Here is an 11,356-nt window from a genome sequence, read left to right as displayed (position 1 = left end):
AGTCTCTGCTCCTCACCCCTCTAACTTCTGTCTCATTTCTCCCTCTCTTGCTTTTGGTTCACTGCCACCTCCAACACCTGTTCTAAGCTCCTCTCTGCCTCCAAACCCCCTGTTTCTTTGCCACTGTCTTATCCCCACTGCCTTTTCCTTTTCCCCTGAGCAACCAGGTTTTTGCCTCAGTTTCTTTCCTGGCTGTTTCCTCCTTGCCACCACTTATCTGCCCTCCCCCCAGCCAAGTATCTCAGCTGTCTGCCTGAGTTTCCAGCCCCAGTCTACCTTAAGTAACCCCAAGCCTCAGTTCCTCAGCCAGCTTCTCTGTAGTCTTCCGGTTCTAATCCTGGTTCTGGCAACTTTCACTCCCTACACTTTAACTCTCTCTCTCTCACCTTCACCTTCCCCCAAGTATCCCAGGTACCCTAAGCACAAACATACACACTGTACATTCCAAGTTAGGAGCTTACCTGTGTGTATGTGTAGGTGGGTTATATGTGTGATATAGATATCTATATATGTCATTGTGTGCATGATATGAGAATTAGTGATCTGTGTCTAACCTTTGGGGTGTATAGTGTATGTGCTTGAATTGGTGCTAGGCATGCATGTGCCTAAGCTGGTTTGGTTGTGTATGTGCCTAAGTTGGTAGTGTGCATGTGTGTATGCACCCAATTGATTTGTGCGTTTGTGTATGTGCAATTGTGTCACACCCTCCTGTCTAACCATGCAATATTGAGATCTTTAGAGTTGGCCTGACCCCACAGGGCAACAATACTGCAAGTTTACTTTTCATTTCTACTGTGACCCCTTCCATTTTTTAAATAATTGATGCTTTCCAGAATACAGTCCCTTCATTCTGTAAGTATGGTCTCCAACCTGTGTTCCTAGGTGTATCAGAAATTATACTATATAAACACAAGAGTCTGGTATGAAATCCTTTCTTAACCAGAATTGTTGAAGTTTTGCTCAGACAACTTTCATGTTACTATAATATTTTATTTTCATCTTGCTTTCCTTTTTATAAAAACTCTAATGGGAGATTTACATTGAGTAAGTTTACCCACAACTTGTATTCATAATAAATACAGGGCAAAAGAAAAATCACTTTTAAGTCTGGCATTGAAAGTGTACCAACTTGAGTCCATTTGGGCTATCTCCTAAACAAATAATCAAAAGTTAAAGACTCATTCTCAGCTGCTGGCTTTTGAAAATAATTTTTTTTTTGCACAAACTTCATCCTTAATTTAAATTCTCTCTTGTTTTTTTTTTTTGTTTTTTTTTTTTTAAAAAGGTCTTTATTGCAGAATGTCACATTACTGGGACAACCAGAAGATATAGCCAAAAATATATTCAAAGGAGGAAATGGCAAAATATGTCTTTCTATAACCCTTAACAACTAATAAAGTTGCTGTATTCAAATCACAATACTTACTGTATAGTTTCAATATAGGTCCCAAATTTGATCTGAAAGTTGTTTTCATCTGGTAGGAAGAATTCCCTGAACCTTAAAAGTCTTTTAAAAATTATTTATCAGACATAATACTGAAAGGCTAGTCCTGATAGCAACCAGTACCCAGGTATCTGGTATTCATACTTGAACTAAACTATGCTTGTACAGGATGATTCAGTGAAATCATTCATTTTCTCCAAGACATTATTATAATTTTATAAATTATTAGTTATCAATTTATACATTTATAGAAACCAAACCTGTGTTCAACTTTTTGAAGAGACAAATGGATAGAGATCCAATGATATAAATCCATTTGTCCTAGATTTCTCTCTCCCCATCTCTTCTGGTTTTTTCCCCTGTACAGGCTCACAAAGTAGAGTACACAATATGTAACATTTTCAGTTCTACACAAAGCTATGTTAAAAATTAGAGGTTGCAAATTATGTACTCAGAGTGCTAGGAAATCCTAGATCCAGGTTACCCAGACAACCTTAATTCAGCTCTATTGTGCATATGCATTATGATGCGATCTTTAATTACCTAATCACATGCCATTTTTTAATAGGATAGCTGCTTCATTCAATGCACTGGATAGAGTGTGTTAATTTAATACCTACTCATAAGTAGCAGTTCAATATTTTGTTTTATCCTCATTATTCTCTGTGTAGTTCTAGGTCTTATTATTGCATACTGCTGACACACTACTCTGAAGAAAAATTACCAGTTTCCTCATATGCTTTTCCAGCATTCAGCTCCAGTGTCAGAGTGTTTCATACACTTCATTATCATAACACTCCTGTGTAATGGAAATACAACTACCTCTACAGTTTACAAAACGGGGAGGGGAACTGAAACACATTGTCTACTACTTTTAGGTGCCCAGTTGGAGAAAACTGGGGCTTGATTTTTCATAATACTTAGAATTATCTAGCATGATAAAAATTTCCAGTTGCACAAATTAAGGTAACAACAACAGTTAACAAGCAGAATTGCAACCTTTAGATATACTGCACAGACCTAAGCCAACTAAACTGAGTCATTTCAGACAGCCATCCTTTGGCCAGCAGAAAGATGGGAATGAGAAACATCAGTGGATTTCAGTCTGCATAGGTAACTATGCACAGTGAAGGAAGGGTGAAACTCAGGAGTCTAGTTCTATTCAAATCTTGGGGAAGGAGAGTTTTCTAGATGAGTATAGAACTTTCTGCCTATTTCATAATGCTATACTTGATGCCTTCTACCCTACACTCTCCAACCTGCTCCTGATCTAATTCAGTCTCTTCCATCCTTTAGCTTCTCATTAAAGCCCCAAACTCTATGCTCATTCAGTTCTAATTCATATCCCCCCTACCCCATTTCCTGCTCCCCACCAATACATTAACAGCCCCAGCCCCAGGACTGCACTGGAGCATCCCAGCTTTCTTTGCTTCCAGAGCCATGCCCCTGAGACATCTGGGCTGCAACTCTGGAAACAGGGAAAGTTGGGGTTCCCTGCTTCTAGAGATGTGCTCCCCTCAGCAATCTCTGGGAACACTGGAGATTGCAGAGGGCACATCTCTGGAAGCAGGGAACACATTGCCCATTGTCCTGCAAAATCAGTGGGAGGGATAACAGATGATGTGTTTCACCCAATGAAGTGGATCAGCTGTTCCAGGACACAGCTGATTCACTTCATTTTGCAACAGTATTTCTAGCCTAATTTTCCTCACCTTTATCAACTCCAACCTCCTAACCCCTAATCCTTTCCATGCCTTATTAGGCTCTGTGTCCTAAATTTCATCTTCTGCACCTTTGTGTTAGTCTGGTGACTTCTTCCTTCAAACTGCCTGGATGCTATGAATCAGATTGTCTTGCACTGTAGAGTAAAACCTCAAGGAAGGGTAGAGACTCCATAAAACCTATGTGTTTCCTGTGAGGCACTGCATGCTGAATAAAAGCAAAACAAAGGAACATACAGAGCACTACAAAATTACAGGCAACACCTGGGAAATACTGATCGAGCTTGAAACCAGCTTTGCTTGCCAGAAGATATTAAACATATCACAGGACAGGAAAAACAGGCTTCTGACTCTCAGGCCATTGTCCGTGGCCTGAAGCAGGTTGGAAAAACAACCCAAGGCAGGGTCATGCTCATTTGCTAGGTGGGGGTGATGTACTGACTGGAATGCCCAGGTAAGGCATGGAGAAGTAATCTGTGTACACAGTAAAGATGAACTGACTACCCAGATTTTGTTTGTGAATTTTTTTTTTAAATCCCAGAGCATGACTAAATTGGGACTTTATAAAAGACTTATAACTTTGGGCCTAATTTGGGTGGATTCTCTTGGGGAAAGCAAAACACAACTTCAGTGACACAATGATCACCCTCCTTCCACAGATAGAGTTTAATCTCTGAACTATAGGGATGAAATTCTCAAAAGGAGGTCAGAATTAAACAAAGAAAGAAAATATTTTCCCTCTAGTTTTGTTCTTAGCAATGGCTGCTTTGTTTTGGGCTGAAACTTCCAAAATAAATAAATAAAATTTTTGCCCAAGAAAGTTGTAGACCACGAAAAATGTCAAGCTAAATGATTTGATAAAATTACAAACAAATGAAGACTACCATCTCATATTTACCAGACCCCACCTACAATAAAAGATTCACACTTGTCTGACAAGTATGCAAACAAGTGCGATTTCCAGTAGATAATATTTAAAAAAAATGTAAGGGTTTCCAGGCAATGATGCTGTCACTCAAGCTATAAAAGGATGTCAAAAAAAAATCAGTACTTGTCATAGGGGAATGACAGTGTCTAAAAAGAAAAAAATGGTTTGCCTCTTCAGAACCTTGAGAATTGTAAGCAATAAAAAGTAATCTATTTGAAGACTAGTTCATTACATTTTAGTTGTTCAGTTCAGCATTTATAGCTCTACTAATCTGATAAAAAAAATTCACTCTGGTTTGTTCCATAAACTCATATTTGGATGGCTCCTTGAGCAAGTACATATCTGTTAACATAAATATCCAGCTTTGGAGAACGATTTAATTCTAACCAAATAATTTGAGATGGAACAAATGTTGAAAACCCCTTGCTTTATAATTTTTTTTTTTTTAGAGAAGATGGTAGGGACTAGAAATATTAGAAAAATGGTTTTGCCCCAGAAATCCATGCTCTAGGTATAAGAACCATATTTCTTAGCTTGACACGTTTACTATCTTATATAACAATACTAGCAAATTGCCTGTCAAGAATGACGGGGGGAGGAGGGTGGCAGGGGTGGAGCCCTGTATCCACCCCCTCTTGTCCAAGCCCTTCCCCCACCTCTGCCCTGCCACTTGGGGTTTGGCCCTGTTCCCCGCCCCACTGCATCAGGGCTGGACCCGCTCCTCTCATCACCTCCCCCCTCACCATGTTGGGCTGAGGGCCCTTCCCTCCTTCCCCCGACCCCGCTTGGGGTCCAGGTTCACTCCACCCGCTGCCGCCACCACCAGGGAGCAGGGCTGGGGGGAGGGTAGAGGCCAGTGGTGCTCTGTCATTGCCTCCTGTCCGGAATGCTCTTGGAGCACTTTGATTGGTTGTTTCAGACAACCAATCAGAGTGCGAATAAAGCATTATGGACAGATAGATTAAGGCTTTTATAATATCAGAATAATACTTCAACTACATTTTCTTAAAAAGCTACCCTGATTGTACACACTGTGAAGAAATGAAATGAACATATCAAGAAAAGATGAGTTTCATGTGAACAACAGCTTGTGTCATGGGCAATTTTTAGACACAGCCTCTGCAATTCAATTAAGTAAAAAAAATAATCCCTTTTGTACATTTAGCAGGTTGCACAAACATAAAAAATTCAGTGTATACAGAGTTATGCAAAAGGTATATGACATTAGATATTTCAGGAATTTATGAGCAAATGAAAACCGATGAAGCCTGCTCTGCTTTGGATCACTTCAGGTTTTGAACCTGAAGAGGTAAACTACAAATACCAAATCTGGATAGAATACCAGCATTTTTAACTAAAACAGAGTTTAATTTGAAAAACTAGTCAAGCCAACATTGTTTGAAACCGACTCAAATTGCATGCAACTCAGCTGCTTTGTAAAAGCTTACAGGTTAAAAATGATCCAGCTATTAATTGCCTGGTAGTTTCCTTGCATGCGTAGTGGGGAAGTGAACAGAAAAAACTGAATTATTACTTGGCACCTGTGTCCTTCTTGATTAAATGGAAATATAAAGGCTACTGGGGTACTATGTATAACATTAATGCAATTAACTATGTAAAGTACCACCCCTTAAAATGTTCCTTTAAACAGCAAAGGGTTCCACAAGGAACACATGAAGGCTTCACTGCTAGGTAATAGTTTATCATCATAGAGAAGTAAGGATGGAATCAACCTCAAGATATCATCTTCTAGTGCAACCCAACATCAAATCTGCAACGTTGGAGTTATTAGCAGCACACTCTATCTACAGCTCTGATGCTATTGTATCAAGAAGTTCTCCCAAAACGGGATTTCATGTGCTCAAAAAGCTTCTCTTACAACATCTAGAAATATTTAATTAGGTAACTTCTTTTCTTAATGGATCTAGTCAGGGAGCTAAAGTCCAAAGGAACACTACATTCTGTTTTAAATGGTGACTGAGGCACAGAAATAGGGAAAGAAGAGCATTAGTTATATGGAATGATCCCAAGAACAGCTGTACAACCTCCTACTTTGTTGTTTTCAGATGTACACGCAGCACTGAAGTCATTTTTACAAGGCTTTTTTTCTTTCCAGAAGACAGAAAACATGCAAGACTGAATGATATTTACTTACTTTTGCCAGAATGTTCATTAGTCAGTTAATGGTAAGTGAACTGTTAATCATTATGCATCATATTACTAAGTTAAACTGTGAAAAACTTGTGAGAAAAAGGTAGTAAGGTCCAGCTAAATAGTTTATAGCACATACGATATATAAAACACACATATGGGTCAGTTATCCCAGTGATATCAATGTAAATTACGAAGCTTTATTATGCTAATCCAAATTAAATTGAGTCTTTATTTAGAGTAGTATGTATAAATTATATAACGTTTTGTTGTTGCACATATTTTTATAATAAATGCAACACTGAGGTTTAGCTACTGATAACACAGGAAATTGAGTATTCTAGAGGTCTCCACATAAAAATCTTTAAGAAGGGACAGAATCAGTGCATGACCATACCACATATTTCTTCCCCTTCAGGCACAGAGGTCAATACTTTCTAATACAAATCTTGCATGCATCACATACACAGCATCACAACTGTTGCTCATACAAATTGTTGCATGTTCATCATGCAATGCAAGACCTATATTATTGGTTTAAACATAAGGAGGAAGAGAAAAGTGACACGCAAACTCAAAAGTTGTTACATTAGATCATTTAAGAAGTTCTAAAAATAAAGCAGATTTTAAAGTGCCTCTAACTGCTGCATTCCTGAAGTCAACAGCATAATGAAAAGGGTCATGCAAAAACCTTGCTCAAATCAACTTCATGGAATTCAGCTCCACTTCTGTTATCAGAATGCACAGTGGTCCAAAGTGGGATTTGTGGTACATTAAATTATTATTAGAGAAAGATAAGTTAATTTCATTTGTAGACTGTGTTTCCTGTATAGAAACAGGACATTTTCAAAAGTGTGCATACCTAAAATTAACACCCACACCAGCAGCCTGTATTTTCTCCAAACGACTTAACGTGTTTGCAGTTCATGATAAGTAAAAGCCAAGTCCAGTCTTCCCTATTTTGTCTGTCATAGATCAACACCACTTGTAGGGAAGTTGTACTTTAAGACTCCCCAAGAAGCAGGTTTATTTTGCCTCCCTCCTTCAAGATCCCTCTGAAGCCAGCTCTGGCACAGATTCTCAAGTAACAAGTCTCTAGCTCAAACCTAGGCTCTTTGTCCCTAACTGTAGCCCTGCCAGAGAGCTCCTCGTTTTTGGTCAATTCCTTTTGGGGGTGGGGGGTAATCTTCAAAGGGCAGATGGTGTCAGAGTACTGACACCCAAACAGCACAGCTTACCTTGCTTCAAAAACAGGTCTTTGTTGTGACATAGCAGTTCCCTCTGGTCTTCCTAGGACTCTATCTTTCTCTCTCTGGGTCTTCCCTAGCACTTTCTCCTCACTTCCCCTTTAGACTATCCCTTCCTTTCCATTCAGCTCTCACAGCCTCACTTTCTCCTCAGACACAATAAGCCACCCTTCCAACAAAATGGTTACAAAACTATAGTATTACCCTCAGAACAACACTGCAAAATGAAATAAGTAATGAAGAAACAGAGAGCAGTCTCTGGCCTGCTGTCAGGCCATCTGCCACTGGGGTGAAAAGGGCATAAAGGTGTCCTGTATCTGAAATTTTTTACAGGGCCTTCTTACAGCAAAGTACTTACGCTGATCCTGCCGCCAAAGTGGTCCCAGCAGAACTGCAGGCTAGAACTCAGCCCACTTAACCTCTTTCATCACACCATCCAGTTAGCTATTGCCCTCCTAACAATCATAACAGGAATCATATCCTCAAAATGCGATACTTGCATGGAATTTACCAGTCACTGCCTCCTTTGTGCTGTATTCCTGTCTTGTCTATTTATATTGTAAGCTCGGCAGGACAGAGCATATTAGTTTGTACAGTGCCTATCCCAATACAAACTTGTCCTTTGTTGGTCCGTGGGTAAGTCCAGAAAAAAAACTGTACAACTATACAGTACTTACCACATTGAAATCTAAGTTTTTTTCCACCCATTCTTTGGCTTCTTTGAATTCATCTTTCATTTCCATGATATAGAGCGTATCCAAGGCATCTACTATTGTTGCTCCTTGAATGTTACCTGAAAATACATAGAGATAAGTATTTATCCTAATCAAACTCTTCAGAGAAATCTGATCAAAAGTTTACATACAAGTGGATTCACATAGCTTATCAAGAGACTACAATGCTTATGGCAATTACAACAAAATGATTATGTTGTGCGTGTTTGTTTTTCCACCAAGTTTTGGAAGAATTATTTTTAATTTTGTACTTTACAAAACAATAAAAAAATATGGGGCTTTTGAAATCTGACTGACCCAAACCTGAGTATTTAAAATTTCAGCAGCACCTTTGTATTGATAAGCTCCTATAAAACTACTAAACAACTGTAACTGCAAGCTTAGTAATACATTGATAAAAATGTATTTCAGAGGGGTTTTTTGTTTAACCTTAAATCATGCTGTGTCTTGTTCACTCCATGCTTAAGAGCATGTAGAGAGGATTTTGAAACATTGACAATGAATTAAGGATGACAACAAAAAGAGAAGGGAAGTTTTATTCACAGAGGAGACTTTGGCAGAACCAGGAATTCAACTTCCAACTTTTTACCTAACAGTTCATACTCTTCCAAAGACAATCCTGGTAGGTCCTGAAGGCTGCATTTTTCTATCTGGATGGGGCTAATTAACTAAAAGCTGATAACTAAGTTAAAGTATTTAACAAGCTTTGCTGCAAACCCCCGTCAACCCCCTTCTTTAATGTCTTCACTCTGTCATGTTTTTTTCCCCTCCGACTATTCATGATTGATGCAAGAGGCAAGGATTATTGTGGATGACATCTTTTATTGGATAGCATGCAGTTGGTGCAATAAAAAATATCACCCACAAAAATCCTTTCCTCTCGCATATAGGTTTTCCTTGCCAATTGCTGGGGTTAGGTTCCTGAAAGTTTCTGTGGTTGGCAAAACTGTGGTTGGCAAGACAAAAGGCTTATGGGAAAAATGGCAGGTGGTGGGGCTGATACGCAGCCATGGAAAACCATGGTTACTCAAAATTGTATACCATGGTAGCTAAAATGGTATATAGAATATTAAGCATGGATACTCGAAACTGTGGTTGGCGAGGGAAATCCGTATATCCTGAACCATCATGACTCTGAGGGAGAGTTACTCTCCCTTTGCCTGAAGAAAAGTGTTTGTACCCAAAAGCTTGCAAAGTACATTTTTTCCAAATATTTAGTTGTCTAATAAAAGATATCACATTTACCCAAAGAACCTTGTCTGCCTAACCACACTTTGAGTAGCTCATATTTAAAATTTACATTTATGTACACGACCCATTTCTGCAGAAGGCAAAAACAACCATTTCAAATTCGATTAGTTGCCTGCAAATTCACCTCACTGAGTCAACAGTACATGTAAGTATATTTACTTAGTTGCTTACATCCTTATACTGTCAACACTGCCTTTGAATGTTTACCAACACACAAATAAATTAACTGTGGATTTTTGCTACTTACAGCATATTTTTCCTTACTGAACTGCAGTAATAACTGTTTTCTTGTTTGAATTAAATGACTATCTCCATGTTTTATTAGAATTTATGTGTTTTAGTTTCCTGCCTTATGAACTGTAGAAGCAATATGAAAAAATCTCACTTGTAACTAAACAGTTTCAAGTGACAAGCAACATCTAATTACTGTAAACGGTTAAACATAAAAAAATATTTTTCCTTTATTTACATTGTTCATTGAACAGAACTGGAAGTAGGTAGATGCTCAATCACTCATCCCATCTCATCATGTTACTACCCTTACTTCAACCTTTATGATTTAGTTCCAAGTGTGTGCTACCATAGGCAATACTAAAGAAAGTTTACCAATAACACTGCAGCAGAACTGCTGTTCTTTAGAAGTGAAAGGGTCTCCCCCCACCACGTACAATGAGAGTTGATACAAATTCAGTATTTATTACAACTAATAAATAATGGTGAATTTAGAGACGCACAAAAACCCTTACAATACAAAACATGATGCAAAGAGACACTGTAAAATTTCCATATTTTCCTTGCATATAAAATGCACTTCCCCACAAAAAACAGCTTCCTCAAATTGGAGTGTATGTATTAATCAAGCTGGGCTTTTGGTTGTAGCCGTGTTGCTCTAAGGACATAGGCAGGCAAGGTTCTTAAAGTAGATTGATATCTTTTATTAGACCAGCTGGTCCGGGGGGGTCAGCCCCAGGCTCCGGGTGGCAGGGGAGAGGCTGGCTGAGGCACAAGGGTGCTAAAGTACAGATAGGCAATTGGCAGCCTCCGCACTTTAGCACCTTCATCCCCCAGCCCGCCCGTCACAGTCTACATGTGCTTTTCAATGCACATAATTACTTTGTCATAGGACAGTACTGTCCCTGACAGCACTATGCTATCTGCTACGTGGAGCTCCACTGGGCTCTTGTTAGTTGCTACTGCTCAGTAATGGTTGCACAGTATCTCTATGTCAGAGCTGTCTAGCTTCTAGATGGAGGAGGTCCTCAGGTAACGTGCACAGTGCAAGCAGTGTTACCTCCTTGCCAGCCGCATGCAGAATGTGGGCAACCTTGCCCCTTTTTTGCCATCTCCCCTATTTCCAAGAGTGCAGGGTCCTTTTGCTGCCTGCTCCTAGAGATAGGACAGTAGAAGCCGGAGTAGAGAGGGGAAACCTAGAGACCACAGCCACTGCAGTAGCAGAAGCCATGGGGGAGTCAGTGGTTGGGCAGGAGCCACAAGACCTTACACTGCAAGCCAAACAAATATTAACAGGCTTAGTGGTGTTTGTCTGAGTGGAACAGTCACACAGTAAGGTGAAAAACATGCTTTGACTGTCTTCCCCTCCTCCCCCCCACCACAAAGCTGTGACTTGCCACTAGGGGTTTGATAAGCAGGGGCAGGACTAGGAGTTATGGCAGTGGTGGGCAAAATATGGTCTGCAGGCTGTATCTGGCCCAACACTTGATCGTATACAGCCGCCAGCTGCCACTAGGAGCCTGAGGAGGGAAGGCTGAGCCCCACATTGCTCCACTCTTCCGCAGCCAGGGCTGCACGTGGCTGCATAGCGTGCAGACTCCTCTGCTCCCTCACACCCATTCCTCTGCCCACCTGGCTTCCAGTTGGTG

At 39.8% G+C, this 11,356-nt stretch overlaps 1 protein-coding gene across 1 annotated transcript in view; it reads right to left on the bottom strand.

The window, feature by feature from the left end:
- Nucleotides 1–11,356, bottom strand: part of MAN1A1 (mannosidase alpha class 1A member 1) — a 277,351-nt gene that overhangs the window by 231,421 nt on the left and 34,574 nt on the right. Inside the window, exon 4 of the mRNA XM_019520217.1 lies at nucleotides 8,169–8,284. Within this exon, the coding sequence (XP_019375762.1) occupies nucleotides 8,169–8,284 (116 nt within the window). The remainder of the gene's footprint in view (nucleotides 1–8,168; nucleotides 8,285–11,356) is intronic.

Source organism: Gavialis gangeticus, unplaced genomic scaffold (assembly GCF_001723915.1).
Source record: "Gavialis gangeticus isolate Ggan-Ray unplaced genomic scaffold, GavGan_comp1, whole genome shotgun sequence".
NCBI lineage: Eukaryota > Metazoa > Chordata > Crocodylia > Gavialidae > Gavialis > Gavialis gangeticus.
The sequence above is the reverse complement of the archived record's forward strand: the minus strand, read 5'-3'. Positions and strand labels throughout refer to the sequence as shown.